This window comes from Lagopus muta, chromosome 4 (assembly GCF_023343835.1).
Source record: "Lagopus muta isolate bLagMut1 chromosome 4, bLagMut1 primary, whole genome shotgun sequence".
Taxonomy (NCBI): Eukaryota; Metazoa; Chordata; class Aves; order Galliformes; family Phasianidae; genus Lagopus; species Lagopus muta.
In genome coordinates, this window is record NC_064436.1 from 46,281,080 (window position 1) to 46,297,631 (window position 16,552).

The 16,552-nt window shown below is 44.5% G+C and overlaps 2 protein-coding genes across 3 annotated transcripts in view; one reads left to right on the plus strand and one right to left on the minus strand.

Moving 5' to 3' along the window:
* SCFD2 (sec1 family domain containing 2) overlaps positions 1-6,780 on the plus strand; it is a 175,221-nt gene extending 168,441 nt beyond the window's left edge. For both annotated transcript variants that reach the window (XM_048941775.1, XM_048941776.1), the window contains exons 8-9: positions 1,694-1,813; positions 5,151-6,780. In XM_048941775.1, coding sequence (XP_048797732.1) covers positions 1,694-1,813; positions 5,151-5,243 — 213 coding nt within the window. In that variant the 3' untranslated portion in view covers positions 5,244-6,780. The remainder of the gene's footprint in view (positions 1-1,693; positions 1,814-5,150) is intronic.
* A 1,587-nt stretch (positions 6,781-8,367) lies between these two features.
* RASL11B (RAS like family 11 member B) lies at positions 8,368-12,122 on the minus strand. The gene is made up of 4 exons (XM_048941777.1): positions 11,953-12,122; positions 11,819-11,875; positions 10,822-10,898; positions 8,368-9,946 (listed from the first exon to the last, which is right to left on the minus strand). The coding sequence occupies exons 1-4, from the start codon at positions 12,074-12,076 to the stop codon at positions 9,476-9,478; spliced, it is 729 nt and encodes a 242-aa protein (XP_048797734.1). The 5' UTR covers positions 12,077-12,122; the 3' UTR covers positions 8,368-9,475.
* Between the last annotated feature and the right edge of the window lie 4,430 nt (positions 12,123-16,552).

Below are 16,552 nucleotides of genomic sequence, written 5' to 3' on the forward strand. Positions count from 1 at the left end.
ATGGCATGAAATACTCTGAAGGTCTTAGCAAGTAATGGTTCTGTCTGACTTGCTTTATAAATAGATACTTTGCTTTTACTTAGCCTCTTCCTGGTATCTGCAGTAGGTTTGGGCTGGTTTGTTTGTTTAAGGCAGACATTATATTATGTGCAGAGAGTCTTTGTAAGATCTGGTATATTGCTTTAATTAGTCTGTTGGTGTAAATTGACAGTTTCTCAATATAGAACAAGAAATGCAAGTCAACCTGCTGAACTGTAGTACGTGCTACCTGTGCCATCAGCTGAATGAAGGTAGCTGACAAAGTGAGTGCAATTAGGAGATCTGCACTCAGTATACAGTCAGCTCACTGATACGTTGATATGTTTTTGGACTGGTTTTCAACTTCTGAGGAGCTCAAGAGGAGCAACATTTAGCAGGGAGCACAGCATCATCAAAGATCAGCCAGACTGGAGAGGGAGCATGCCATCCCTCATGCGTGTTTTAGAGGAGGAAGTCTGTTCCAAAGGTTTCCAGTCAAAAAGCAGGACAGGGCTGCCCGAAGACTATGTGTGAGGCAGGCACAATACAGATCAGCACAAAGAGCTGTTCCCTGAGGAGCTGGAGCCACGGAGTCAAAGATATCTATCATGGTGGTGAAAGTAAGGGAAGAGCATTCCACTCAAGAATGGGATGATTACCACTTCCATTCTGACACATGAAGGCTGCTGAAATCCTACGCATTCAGAAGGGGAGGAGGCGGAGAATCTAAAGAGCAAATTCAGCTGTTCTCACCGTCACTTTTTAGAGCCAAACATTTTGAGTGTTCCACACTGAAAGGCGTGTGGTGCTGTAAAAAGAACTATTTCTGGGTGCCATTGACATCACTTCCAAATGCTCGTCGAAGTTGGGAGCAAGGCATTATCAGGGCAGTGTGTTTTTTCAAGACAGAAAGAATGTTTGGAAACAGCAAAGTAATCAAACTTTTGGAAGTGGTTAAGAGGAAGCTGATGTATAGCACCACCTTCATGTTTAAAATTAAAACATGATTTTATAACGTATTAGCTGAAATTCAATGTTTGTACCATTTTAAAGTTAATTAGGAAAAAAACCGAGACTAGTATTTTGTTTGAATAGAATTTCTGTAAATGAGTTACAACCCAATCATAGGAATAATGAAACCTTTGAAGTGAAAGCAACTGATTTTATATATAATGAACCTGACTTATTTTCACTGGATGAATTATAAAGGCTTATTCACTGGACTAGCAAAGATACATTATTTATGATTCTTTCATTTACTGATGTAAGGCAGCGATTCTTGCATGTTTAAACTGGACTCCTTGCCTCTACCAGATAGTAATTTACTTCCCATTCCTTAAAGCCTAGTGCATATAGGTATGCAAACGGTGCACCTTCCCAGGTGCTGTCCTCCCACACTAGGAAAGAAAGGAAAGAAGTGAAGAATGAATGGAGAGAGAAGCCCTCAGGCCTCTTGAGAAACATCTCTAGATTTCAGTGGGAGCCATGAAGACTCCATATTCCTGGGAATGGCTCATGATTTTTAACTGGACGTTATTTGATTCAGCTGCTCCAAAAACCAGGATTCTATGGCTATTTCTGAACTTCTTCATTAGTCTTCCTCTGGCAGCTCTAAGAATCAATCACTGCTGAGGTAGGCTGATCTACTAAAATAATTGTTTCTTTCATTTTACAGGTGAATCGCCCTCACCCTGGTGACCATCCTCTTCTGATCATCTTTATGGTTGGTGGTGTGACAGTGTCTGAGGTCAAAATGGTGAAGGATCTGGTAGCAACACGCAAACCTAGTACTCAGGTAGAGTCAATTCAAAATGTTCTCATCTGAACAAAATGAAAAAAATCAGACAGTGTTGACTATAGCACTGGTATACCAGACTTAGACCAAACACAGCCACATGGACAGAAATGGCATTGGAATTTTGCTGTGAAGCCTGTAGGCAACAAGTGTTCAGGAACCAAGGATCTGTTTTTTTGTGTGTATTAGAGTCACCACTTGTGTCAGGTTGGAGGCACTCCAGGCAGACTGGCATTGTTCTAATGGAGCTTTTTTCATGTCTTGAAAAATTCATAGATTGTTAAAAATAATTGTTAATTTTGGAGAATTGTATACAAGAGCAATTCGTTGCCTGCTAAGTACTGAGCAGTATAGTAGCAGTACACAGACTAACTGCAGAGAGATTCAAGAAATGCTGTACCAGCAAATGCATCATAAACACAGAATCACAGAATGGCTCTGGTTGGAAGGGACCTATAGGATCATGAACCTCCAACCCCCCACCACAGGCAGGGCACAGTCTCCACATTTAATACTAGACCACTGAACACTACTCTAGTTTCCAGATGCCTTGTAAGCGTCTCTTATTGAATTCCTCTGGAAGGTTTTTTTGATTAGTGAGAAATCATTAGCAAAACAGAGCCAACCAAAGGCTGATCAGCCGCTGGGTTCATCGCATGCTTTCTGTGTTTCAGCTGTCTTTGCAACAGTATTTTCTAAGACTGGGTTCTATTTTAGAGATGTTTTTTTCATCTGATAGCATGTTTCACCCCAGTTAGTCAATTGCTAATCTCCTCAAAAGAGTGAATAAAATTCTTTCCTCTCTTGAACACAGATTGGATTGTGACACACTGATGGACAAGTTAATCCACGCCTTAAATGTATTAATATAACCTGAAGGATAAGCACAGGGTTAATAAGTGAGCCGGTGGAGAACTATGCAGCAAGACTTTTGAGTAGCTTTCTAGAGAGAATTGAGGCTTGACAGTGGTGACATGGGATCTGGTGTTGCTTTGCTTTGGCTTAACCCCAGTGGCAGGTCACCCTCTTAGGCAGATTCCTAAAGAATTTTAAGCTTTGACTGCACTGTGCCCTTTGTGAAAATGTGCTATGTTAGGGGTGAAAGGACTGCAAGGGAGAGTCAGGAGGAGGAAGAAAAAAGTAAAGAAGCAGTTGTGTGAGTCTCATATAGAAAACTATATGAGTTAGTTGGATTTACCTGGATTTCTGCACTGTAGCTGTGAATATGTGCCACCTGTTTGGGATTATTCTCTTTTTAAAAAGCCAGGCATTTGTCTAACTCGAGCCAGCACTTAACAGCCTTTTTTTTTTTTTTGTGGGTTTCAGGCAGTCAGCCTCAGACGTCAGGGCAAGGGGGAAGCACTGGCCTCACAAGTCTGTTCCATTCAAACAAAGCACTGACATTTATACTAATTATTGGCTTTTGGAGAAATGGAGAGACATGTGGGTGCAAAAATGAAGAACTGAGTAAAGTAACAGAGAAACTGGCACAATGCTCTGATTACTTCAGCAGTTCTTTGGAGTTGAAGCAAATTACATTTAAATGCGCAGTAAGAGACATGTTTCCATCCAGAGAACTGCTCTGCATAGGAATATGAATGACAAATCTACTTCTCATGGAGAAGCACAAAAGAAAACAGCATTTTTTGTGCGTTGTTTGTTTGTGAATGATGCCAAATACCCTTCCTAACCTTGTGAGAAGTATCCTACTTTGAAAGGAAGAAATAAATTTCTCTCCCCTTTAATCAAGAGAGTGAAAAAGGGGAAAGAATGTGATGTTTTGCCTTCCTTCTTCCCCACATGCACAGCATGTGTGCTTGTGGCTGAGGCACACGGACAGATCAATCGCTGCAGATGCACCATCAGATGCTTGCTGCATCTTTCCTTCCCCTGTGTATGGGAAAGGCACCATGCAGTGCAGAAGGTCAGTCTGTGAGTTCCTGGGTCCTGTGCTTCAGCTGGGAGCAGGACAAGTATATCCCTTCATGTAAAGCATCAAGGACAGGCATGCTGTTCCAAATGAGGGGAAGGTCTGCAAAGGAAGCACATTGTCCTGCTCAGACTTACCCAGAGGAGACAGAGTAAAAATTCCTTCTATGAGCAGTTGGGACCCAAGAGGAAATTGCTTTTAACTGAACATGGCTATTGTTGATGTTTGGCTTGTAAATACAAAAAAACTTAAGTAATATGTCCACTTGTGCTTTTCAGAATTAAATTGCATTATAACATGATGTACTGTGCAATGCACTGGTTCATGCATAAAGTAAGACAGCATCAACTTCTGCCATCCACAAACTACAATTTTTCAGCCATAGGAAAGAGAAGAGAGAGCATCAGTTTGCTGCAGGTTGTGTGGGAGGGTAAGGGAAAGGGAGAAATGAGGGAGAGGCTATCATCAGTACAGATGGAATCTGTAGTAATGGAGCTCCAGATTTCCTTTCTTTACTTGAAGTGAGAAGATGAAAGAAAGAACAACAACAAAAAAAAACAGTTTATATGTAGTACTTTTCTTATCTTCTAATTCTTTCTTCCAAATCCCCTGCAATATTGGGCTGCATAGACTGCATGTTCCCTATGACTGAGTGTGAGTTGGCTCTGGGAGACAATGTGCTCCCTCCTTGCTCGATAGTTTTGCTCTACAGAGAAGCCTTTCCAATAGACACCTGCATGCTGTTTTTCACTCAAGAGAAATGGATAGGGTGTGCATCTACCAGTGTGTGTATTGGTGTAGCGAGTGTCGGTTTCATTCATTAGACCCAGCTTGGGTTAAAAACCTGACCAAACAAAAGCAACAGCATCCCAACAGTGTCTGAGGTGGAGCATGGTCTTGATGTGCAGAAGAGCACTTGTCTTGCCCACAGAGACACTCCTGTGAGCATGGGCTTTAGTTCCCCCAGTAGTCACAGCAGACCAGCAGCACTTCTGTAACTCTTGTCCCGTCTTAAACAAGGGTGAATGGCAGTCATTCAAAACTGCCTGCTGGCAAAGCCCTGTGCGATAGGAAAGGAAGCTGCTGGCTGCTCCTTTGGTGCCTCACAGCAAATACAATGGCAGTCACAACAAATCACTGGGTACACGTGGGTAGAAGTGAATCAAAGCACACGTTCATTAAGAATACAATGCTACTAGTCATTATGTTCCTTAAGTGATTTAACTGCAGCTATTAGTGAGCAGATGTTTCGCTGGGCAGGTCGCATGGCCCTGTCAGTAAACACCAGGAATACACAGCGTGTCCTGTGCTGGATAAGGGAACAGTCCACATCACAGCTCATTAATGCTGCAGTCAGTCTTGATCCCTTTAATTTTGACTTCTTGCTTCTTTCCCCCCTTCTTACAGGTAATTGTGCTCTCCTCAGCACTCCTGACCCCACAGGGCGCTATTGAGCAGTTGTTTGCAGCTGATCATCCCCAACCTGATCCTGATATCTGACATGGGAGGATATGTGGAGAAGATAGATGGCTGCCTTGGCTGGAAGCATCAAGTCCCTGGTTTGTCACTGTTCCCAACAGCCCTCTGAAAAGCAGCATGTCCCCTACTGTGCAGCTGGGTACCTCACTGCAAGAGAACTGTGCAGCCCACAGGGGGCTCCTAAAGCTGGTCCATTTGTCCTGTACCACCTCTCCTTAAGGGGCACACAGTGTGGTGCTGAATCACCCCCTCCACTCAGCACTCACAAGGATGATTGTCTGTAATAACTCCCTAGAAAAGAAGAAACTGAGGACCAGGTAGGCTGAATGTGCACTCCCTGAGCAGCACTTTCCTCTGCAAGTAATGCCAGTGTTTTTCTGGGGTTGATTCTGCTGGGAAATGCTGCTGAGGGAGAAAGGGCAGCAAAATCCATCTCTCTGCCATGTCATCCTGCAAAAGATGTGTGTCTTATACAGTATTAACAGCCTCTGCTCATTATATCCAGAGAGGGATCATGGAGCACAGCCCCAGTTCAGCTGGCAGAGCAGCTCCCAGTGCAGTGATGCTCTCCCAGCCACAGTAGAGCAGCTGGATGGAGGGCTGAGTTACATGATTGTTTCTCTCGCAGGTTTCCATTTCCTGCTCTAGTTTCTCCACCCACAATCCCAGGAGAAAAGGCTGTTTCTGATGGCACACTTCTCCGCAGTTTAACACAAGGAGGACATATGGGCTGTGATGGGGTGATGGTAACCTTGGAAGAATCCTCCCCTCACATGCTTTTAAAAAAGAGGGGAAAAAAAAGCATGTTCCCATTTTCAAGAGGCCACTGTGACAGGTTCTTTTTTGGGCTAGATTTCTGAACGGCATGATAAGAGAGCAGCTTTTATATTTCATTTATGATAATGAAAGAGCTGCTCTCACATTCAGTTCTGTAATTTTTCTTTTTAACAAATTGATATAATCTTAGATAAAACAGCATTAGCCAATAGAGATTGTGATTGTGCGTAGCACAGAATGTTCAAATTGCAACATAAAATGGAGGAGCTCTGTAGCTGCATCCTCTTGGTTCATCCGAGAAAGGTTAAGACTGCAGCTCACACTAAGAACGAGAATGTCAAGTGATAGATGAAGTTTGCTTGAATATAGCATTCTTTCTGATGTCAAAGGAATAGCCTAAATAGGAAGTAGCTCTTTAACCTTTTTTTAGTAGCCTGCTTGAGTTCTCTTAAATGTTTATAATGGTCTCCAGAAAAGGCTGCATTTTGGTTTAAATTCACTTGAGTGGCTAGAAGGAAACAAAGGACCAACTATAAAGCATGGACAATGTTGCCTCTATGAAAGAACAATTTATAAGAATGACTTTAGAATGGAACTTTGTGCTGTAAAAAATGAGAAATATTATGAGATTGCAATGTTAAAAGCTCAAGAAATATTTTGAGCGGAACAGCTCGAGAGCAAATAGCCTTTCTCTGCATTTCCTCTTCTTTCTATATCATTTAATCTTAGACTGTAGATGTTTTGTGAATTATGTAATCAATAAAGCAATGCCTTTACAATGCTCAGTCCTCATCTCTTTCCCTCTTAGGACACAGGGCTATGCATACCAGGACTGCATATTCCTGCCACCCCTCTTTCTTGCAGTATTTGACTACCCCTAAGAACCAAAACCTTCTCTCTTGGAGATGTCCTCAAGGAGTTTCCATGCTCTGTTGGTAGCAGAAAGGCTCTTCTACCTCCTGCAACCATTGCTGATCTCTGCAGCATCAAGCAGGTTCAGGCACTCATATCTCTGAGCTGCTGCTGTGTTCCTGAAGTGATGGAGGCTCGCAGTTGTGGCCTTCTGTCTTCCACTTTCTTTCTTGAGTCAGGTCTCTGACCTGGCCATTTGAGGACGAGCTCTGCAGGGTAATGAGAGGGGTACAGGGTTTAAGCAGACACTGGTTCTTCTGCACATCCTGTGGGTGAAGCAGCTCCTCTAGCTGAGGCAGTGATTGGTTTTCCAGGCTCCCCTTGACGGGATCTTTTCAGCCAGTGTGGCCACAGCTGTGGCCATGGATGCTGGGATCCAGCCACCATCTGGTACTCAGTGGCTGAAGAGATGAAAGCAGACAGTCACAAAAAGCCCACTCCTCTCCTAGACCAAGGCTGGAGTGGGGTCTTTCCAGTGGCCCTGGTGTAATAATAATCTCCTATTTGTAGAAAATAGTTGTCATAGCTACACATTGCTCCAGCATATGCTGGAGAAAAGACCTGGGCAATGAGTGGTCTCCTGACAGCTGTCCATGACCAGGAGCCACACAGGACTGTTTGGGAGGGTGCAGGGTGCTGGACCACAGCAAGGAGTGCCAAAGCCCTCTGCATGTGACACAGAGTTGTGCTCACCAGCTATGGGGTAAGGAAAACAAAAGGCCACCGTAGGCGCAAGGAAATGGCACAGAAATCAGTGAAACAGCATTTGAATGTAAGCTCAGACTGGCGGAGCTGTTGTGTTTGAATTCTAGTCCTGACTTGGTCAGGTGAGAGTGGTAGTTCACATCAAAGATTACCATCAGCATGACCAGTATTTCCACCATTAGAGCTGTGTGCTAATCAGGGGACAACATGCATGGCACCATTCTAGGTTTAGCACGAACATTCCCCCCCTCAGGATCGCCCAGTCTAAAACCCTTTAAATGTCAACAAATCAAGTTCAAGGCTTGTAGTAATTTGATTCAATTCTTCATTGTCAACCAGTCTGTATAAAGCTGTTGTGCATATTTTTTTAAAGAGACCAAAAGAAAAGCCCCTTAAAACATTTTTCTGCCAAACACTGACCTACCTTACCTCATTCTCTCCTCGCTGGAGTTTTCTGACAAGGGAGTATAAAGAATCCAATTTTAATTTTCAGTGCATCTTCTGAAATAGTTTTGTAAAAGTTGGAAAGCAGTTATGAGAGCTTTCCCCCCCACAGATAATGCTAATAAATCAACAGCACAGGCAGCAAAGACCTTCTTACAGTTTCTGCAATGTATGTTAACCACTCTGAGAAAACAATTACTTTGTCTCCAGGCTTTGCTGGCTATTACCAATTGTTTCTCACACATAGGAAGAACACACGAGAAAATACGCAATTCAAAATTTAATGCTGAAAGCAACTGTACATAAAATAAATAAATTACAGTTCAAACAAAAGCACAACTGGCTTTTTAAAGTGCACGTGTGTAAGGCCTTTAGCCTGTGAACTCCATTGGCTCAATGTAGGGAAAAAAATAAAATAAGAAGAAATGCTTAAGTCAGCCACATGTGTTTAAGGATGAACAGGGACCGGCTCAGCTCTGAACAAACAGCCAGCTTCATTGCCTTGGGGCAGCCATGCTTCACATCAAGCTCAATCACTGATTCTTTCTCTGCCTATTAAAATACACCAGTGAAAGAAAGAAAGAAAGAGGAGAAAAGTGTCTCACGCTGGTAGCTGTAATGGACTATCACTCCAACTCCAGGCTTATTCCTAGAAAGCTCTGTGTTAGATCATTCAGTCTCAACAGTGTTTTTTTCAGACAGTAAAAAAGACCCACCAGATATTTGTAATTACATATGTTTACACCCTATGCACAATAGTTTGGCATACAAAGAGTCTGGTCAAGTTGTCAGCAATAACATAGCCAGTAAAAAAGTAAAGGAGCATTGTGTACAGTCACGATACCCAGTCATGTCCATTGACTTCACACTTACTTTTACAGAACAGTTGCATGTGTTCTTGTTTGTTTTGAAATACGAGTGAAATACAGCTCTACTGTGCAATAAATTGAACAGATATATCATGCTGTCCTCCATCCAAGTGAAAGTGTTGTAAAACTGGAGTGGTTACTTCTGAACAGTGAACTACAGTTCAGGGTGTTTCCCTGCTCAAGTACCAGTTGAGAGTCACAGCTAAAAGGCTGTCTCTGCACAAACATTAAGCCAGATCTGTCCCATCAGAGAAAAAGGCATTTATTGGAAAGGTCCATTTCCAAGTGAAAATACTTGTTCTACAAGTTACATCCTAGAGCCATTTCAAGACTATTTTTGTGGGGGGTTTTTTTGGTTTGTTTTCATTCTTTTCCCATCTGCCACTGTTCATTGTTCAAGCAACTTCTCATTTCTACAGCCATGCAGAACACTGCCTGAACCATCCTGTCACAACATCAGACTGCAGACATGCCAGTGTTAGACACCCTGGGTTTCAAACTTGGGAGAAACGTTGAGAAGAACAACGCCTCTTCTTGGCCCTGCTGTCAGACAGACGTGACAGTCCTCACTTTGGCAGACAGAGCTTGCTTAAACCTCCTCTTCAGATCCTGCATGTTGGGCGATTTGGGTCGTGGAATGAGAGAAGTTCTCCGTCTCTCGGGGGTGCTGTTGGTGGTCTGTTGTTTACTGACTTCTTTGCAGAGGACATGGAAGGCATTGAAGACATCGTTGTAGTTTTCACTGACAGACACTTCATAGAAAGCACAGCCCAGCATGTTGGCCAGCTGAAGTCCGTGCTGAGGCTCCACCTCTTTAACATGCAAGAGATCAGCTTTGTTTGCTACGATGACAACAGGGACAGCATTCCCTGGATGCATCTGCCGAACGTGGTGGTACAGGTGACTAAGCAGTTCATAGCTCTTATAGTCTGTGATGGAAAAGACAATCACCAGGGCGTCTGCCCAGCGAATGCATCTGTTCAGCTGCTCATTGAAATCCAGGCTGTGTTCATGAATCTGTAGAGTGAATGGTCTCAAATTAGATGGTTGAGGTCGTAAAAGACTTTTAAAAGGCTCCTTTAAATCTAAACAGCATTTTACAGCTTCAGACTTATGTATCTGCATTTCACATTGTAAGTACAAAACTTAATCTGAGCGTGTCAAATAAATACATATGTTGATTCAGCTGCAAAAAAAAAAAAAAAAGGAATTTAAGACTGGAGTTTGCTATACTCAAACAGAAAATTGACCCAAGTCGTTCTGCATGCAGAGAAAGACTTTGTAGTTCCACAGAATGGGAAATTAACTGGCTAGACAGCAAGTCTGGGGAAGCAAAGATATGAGCTGGAAACATTTAGACCTGGAGTGTTGCCCAGTTCAAAAAGGCAAAAATCCAGCACTGCTCAGGTCTATACATTCAGAACTTCAAACCGTAATATCTTAATGAACACAGCTCCAATACAGTAGACTTCACTTTTTATTATATAAATGTATGAGTTTTGTTGGGCAGTAGCCATGACATTTTCTTCCACATGTGTACCATATTTGCACAAAGTGAGTTGGGTTTTTTTTCCATCTAATGTTCCTAATATATGGGAACAAGACACTTCAGTAATTCAGCCATTCCAAAGCAACAGGCCTCCAGCGTACAAACGATTCACCCCAAACAGTGAGCCGTTTCTTTTCATTACCAGCAAACTTCAGGCACCCAACCCATCTGGTTTGGCAGCTGTGGCTTAGGCACAGGTTGCCAGCTCCCCCACCCAGAGCTCTGCACTGAAACAGGCAGCAGAACGTCACTAGGAAGAGCAGAACAAGATGCTGCAGTGGACAGACACACACACACCAACTCTGGGCTGCTTTGATAATCTGCATGGATGCATCTGACTCACCTGCACACCCGGGGTGTCCTGCACTTGGATGGCCAGCACCTCCCCGTCAATCTGGATGTGCCGGCTGTAGAGGTTACCTGGCAGAAAAGCAATAGGTTCACACACACATGCTTCTCAGACAGACTGTGATGCTTTTGCTCCCCAATTAGTCATTCGGGTTGAGTATTAATTATTTGGTTTGTGATAATGTTACTGAAAGCCTGGGATTTGTGACTACTTATGCCAGTACTGGGATTTAACAAGCCTGGGATTTAACCTGGCCCTGACTTGCCCTGAAGCCTTTGCTCTGGGCAGCCTGGTCTGGTGGTTGGCGACCCTGCACATAGCAGGGGGGTTGAAACTAAATGATCATTGTAGTCCTTTTCAACCCAGGCCATTCAAGGATTATAGGATTCTAGGATTTAGCATCACATAGCTCTCCGCTCTGTCACTTCTGAAGGACTGCTGTAACTTCACTGTGCTCAGCAGCCAGTCCTTAGTACACAAGGGCAGTACCCTGGTCAGTATTTCTGTCCCTCAGAAGCCATTCCTCTGCGGGCTTATTCATAGCCGCTCTGCTGGCCGATCCCAGAGGCTGGGTGGCTTTGGTGGCTGCTTGTTTCCCGGGCCGTTCCTGCAGCAGATCGCCGCACTCCGGCAGCTCAGCCGCTCACACCTCCCGCCGCCCCGCGCTCGGCGCGGAGCATCGCCCCATGTATCCCCTAAGCCGAGGCCGCTCCGATGGCTTGGCTGCAAGCACCGAGCTTGGGAGGGTAGCAAACATTGCGTTTGCATTACATTGCATTGTTTTAGATTAAAAAAAAAAAAAAAACAACTGCTTCAGCGAGGGGCATTTTCACCAGGTAAAGCACACCTGGCAGCGCAAGGCAGAACGAAGCACCAGCACAGCTGTTCGCAGGGCTCACCCAGCGCTCACCCCCGACGGAGGGACCCCGACAACGGGTTCCGATCTGCCCGAACCGCCCCCGCGGCCGCCCCGTCCCCCCGCGGTGCCCACCTGCGTTCCGCTCGTAGTCGCCGATGAAGCGCCTGGTCAGGAACCGCACCACGAGCGCTGCGGACAGGCAGGATAGCGTTAGCCGAGCTCCACCGCCGCCCCGGCCCCAATTTTCTCCCTCCCATCCGCCTCACCTGTCTTGCCCACTCCGCTGCCCCCCACCACGGCGATCTTAACCAGGCGAGGCCGAGCCGCGGGGCAGCCCTCACCGCCGGGCGCGCACTCGGCGATGGTGCACATGCTCTGCGTCAGGCGCATCGCGCAGCCCCGCACGGCCCCGCACTCCCACTAACACCGCTGCCCTTCCCGCCGCGTTTTTCCCGGCCCCCGCCAGCTTCGAGCCCCGCCCCCTTTCTGACAGCCAATCAGAGAGCCTGTCGTATCCAGGCCACGCCCCCCGTCCCCTCCCCGTGCCGAGGTGGGGGCCGAGGAGGCTGCAGGGGGGGGCTGGTTTGTGCACTCGCTGCTGGAAGCGCTTGAGAATGAGAGGCGAGCTCAACCTCGTGTTGAATGTTGAAGGCCAGAAGCGGGTATTTGTGACCCTAGTTGGGTGTCGGACAGCCCCTGCACCCAACAGCAGTTGATCAAGTGCTGCTGTGAAGCTCCGTCCTGCCACCTACATGCTTCTCGTTCACAGACACAGAAACGGGGCAGAAAAATCAATAGAACGTGAATATGGATGTGACAGTGACTTATGAAGGATAAGAAAACATTGACGGGGAAGGGAAAATGCAGATGAGAGGTGGATAGGCGTGGAAGCAGGAGGGCTCTGAGCACCTGAAAGCTGGTCTCAGTGACAGGATGCAGTGTTAGAGCTGCCCATGGGGGGAGCAGCACCTGCAGGGGGGGGAGGCAAAGGGGCTGTGGTAGAGCCACCATCCACATCCAGGGAAGACGGACCTCACCACATAGCTGCACTGATTTTCAAAAGAAGAAGAAATCGAAGCAAAGTTTGGGTCAAAATCTCAGCAGGGAGAGAAGAGAGTTGGGGTACAACTGGGGTGTGCTGCTGGCCCTGGCCAAAGGCAGTCACAGTTGCAGCAAACAAGCATTTGCACAGAGCTTCTGCAGAGCCGCAAAGTTATGTTTGCATGTGGAAAAAGATCTCTCGAATACAATGGAGCAGATTGCTGCTCCCTCAGTAGCTGCTGTTCTCCCAGCTATAAATGTGAGCGCAGATGCTATGAATAGCAAGCAAGGCTGGATGCAGTGCTGGATGCAGTACAAGAGCCGCTCTCCCTGCCAGCACCAGAACAAGAAGAGGTGATGATGGGTTCCATTTGTAAAGACCAACGAGGTCATAGGAAAAGAAAAAATCACTTGATAGATTTCAAGTAGATGCAGTTTAGAATGAATGGGCGGGTAAAATTATGCCTATAAAAAGGCACTCTAAGGCAAAAGTGAAAAGGGTATGGAATTTGAAAAAATCAACAGGGCTGAGGGTTCAAAGACTGGAATACAAAAGAAACACTGGTTTTCTTTATGCCAGAGCAGCAGAAATGGTACAGACATTGTATCTCATGCAAAAGGAAAGGGCTTCACAGAAGATTTCCTGACATTTTGGTAGCTAAGGTCAAGGGAAATAGAGACCCTGGGGCTAATGATGGGGAAGATCCCTCACCTGAAAAGTCTTGTCTTTGTCTTTGGGATGGGAAAATGTGGAAGACCGGAAAAGAAGAAATGAGTTTGCTATGCAGGGAGAAGGTCATACAGATAAAAAGGGGAGTCTGGCAGCATTTCCAAATCCAACGAGCATTTTGCCTCCATTTTTAATAAAGAAGATTGTGTGAGAGCTGTGAGCAAAAGGAGGATGAGTAATGTGAAGTAAGCCGTGGGCAATTACTGCAGTAGGGAAATCAGTCTGTCTTCAGAGTGCCAACAGACCAAGTGTGTGAAGATGAGAGTGGGAGAAGCAAGAACTCTTCCTATAGTTCTCACATCATTATGGAACATATGCATTAAAGAAAGGGAATGAAATGTTTTACAGTAACTTGGACAAATTTTGAAGGAAATAATAATTAAAGGTATGGGAATAAATGGGATAAAATGAAATGTTACTTCTGAATGATCTCTTTCCTTGATACAACTTTGTCTCCCTCTCTGAAAAGTGGCAGATCTAACCCATTTGGGGTTAATAATACCTGACACTGTCCAGAAAGAACTGGTTGTTCAAACAGAAGAACGGAGGATGAGGAGGCAGTGACAAAGAGCTGTGTGCATGAGGCAGACTGGAGGAAAGTTATTCCGTGGGACTCCTCAGGGCTCCTCTCTTCCTCCATATTTTCATTATAACGATGTCATCAAGAACGTGAATGTGCTAATGAAATCCACTGTTGGCAGAGCCGGGGGACATCACCACTTCAAACAAGGGTGGGAATAATGTGCTGGAGAAATTGGGTGCCTCTTAGAACTGGATTAATGAAAATATAATTAAATTTGATAATATTAATGGCTTACAGAGATAAATCACAAAAATTTCTTCTGTCAACTATGAGATCAGCACTTGGGAAAGAAAGACTAGTTAATCACGAGGTGAGCAGGAGCTGTGTGAACAGGCAAATGTAAATTCAGCTATTTCAGGTTCATTATTTCAGAAAATATCTGAAATGTGAGGTCAGATTCTGCCACCCAGGCTCAAGAGAGAGTAAATCTAAAGCAGAACAAGCAGGGGTGAAAATCACTGCAATGATTAAAGCCTGGGCAGCCTATTTCAGCCAAAGATAAGAACACATGGTGCATCCAGTTTTGCAAGACAAAGAGGAGCTTGGGGAAAGAGATGCCAGGGAAGCCAATAGTAGAGGCCAAAGTCAGCGTGAGAACAAGCCAACACGTACACTTGTTTCTGTACTCAGAGCAGGAAAACACTGGACTGGCCCTCTAACAGAGTGGTAAGACCAAAATCAAACTTAACTTCTAAATGGAGCTGGAGTTTGTATCAGGTATTCTAAAATGGGACTGTCTGCGGTGACAATGAGATTGGATGATTGAGAAATGCCTTCCAGAGGCCTGCAGACAATACCCTAGCTCTGTTACAGAGATAAGTGTACAGGCCTAGAGTATAATAATATGTGCAGCTCTGGTGTCTCCAGTGCACAGCGCACAGAGGGAAACTGGAAAGAGAAATGAAAATAAGACGATGCCTGGATGAACAGTCAGAATGTCAGAGGTATTCTCCATTTTGTGGAAGAGATGATTAGTGACCAACTGAAAGTGCTAAAATAACCAGAGAATGGGCTCCTCTCTCTGCATCTCAGAACACAAAAAGCCAAACAAGTCAGTGAGACTGAAAGGTGAAACTCAGGGAAAAGCTGAGTTACAAAATGTTTTCTTATAAAATATCTACTCAAGCTGGTGGACCAATTGTTACAGGAAGGCACTGGGACGGAAATTAAACTAACAACATGTGAAGAAGTACATGTATAGATTATAAGAAAATGCAGTTTTACAACATTTTATGCTAGCATAAAATTCGTCAGCAGAAGCAAATTACTTTCCTCAACATTTGAACCAGTGTCTTAAGCACTAGGAACCAGAAAGAGCTCTAGAACAGCATGGACGCACTTCCTCATCCATCAGTCTTTTTAATGTAATTCCGTTCTTATTAAATTCAATTAATTAATACAATTTAATTCTTGTTCTTTAATGCAATTTATTTTCTTGTGTCTTCCTCTCAGTTACGTGGAAGTGATTGCTGTCAGAAATGAGATATCACCCCGGATAGCTGCAGGTCAGAGCTGCTGTGAATGACATCCTACAACGTAGGGATGCATTTCTAGTTCTTATTTTGTGAGTATGCTTACATGTGGCTTACAAGTTTCAGAAGGACACTTCCATCTGTAGCCAGGGGAATTAAATGTCATTATCTCATGCATTGGTGGTTAAATTCTAATGTAATGTAATCTAAATTCTAAAATTCTAATGTAAATGTATCTTTGAAGAAACCAGCGGCCTGGACGAAGTGTTCAGAAACACAGATGATGGCTGCTTGTTCCAAAGAAGGATTTACTTTTCAAAACACTACAAGTCCTTTGGTTTTATAGGAGTAAAAACAAGAAAACCTCTTGCTTGTGGCACAGTACCCATGTTCCAGGCTCACAAAATACAGAGCAAAGTCACCAACCCCTATGGAAAGTGAAGGGAGAACAGGGCTCACTTTCTACCCTGGCACAGCACTGTCACATCACCTTCCATAAGAACAAAGGAGGGAGGAAGAATAGATATTAAAAGAAACTGCATAAACAGGAACAGAATTCCTTTGTGCACTGGAAGCGACCGTCTGGCCAGAAGGGCCTGCAGTGAGATAGGATCTTCATTCCAGCACAGAGAAGTGGGAAGGGAGGGACAAACTCCATGCCCTCACCTACCCGCATACTCCACACTGTTTCTATAGCAGCACAACAGCAGACATTTTTCCCTTTCCACAAGAAAGCCTGACTAATGCTCTACAATTATATTAGTCAGCGTTTTAATCAGATTTTATCTTCTCTTGAGCTTGCAATTTTATTTCTCCTCATTTCCTCCTTATGTAACGCTCCCGAATTCTCATCAAGAATGGCTTGAAATGTTGAGGAAAGAAAGCTGAGGGTTTTCTTTTCCGTTCAGAGCTGCCCATCTGCTGCTACTGTGGGCTTTTTTTAGGAGTTGCTTTGTGCCCCCACGGTGCAAGCAGCTGTTGTGTGCATGGAATGCCGTTTTGGTCTGAAAAGGCAGAGAAAAAGCCCAGTGGCAGAATCC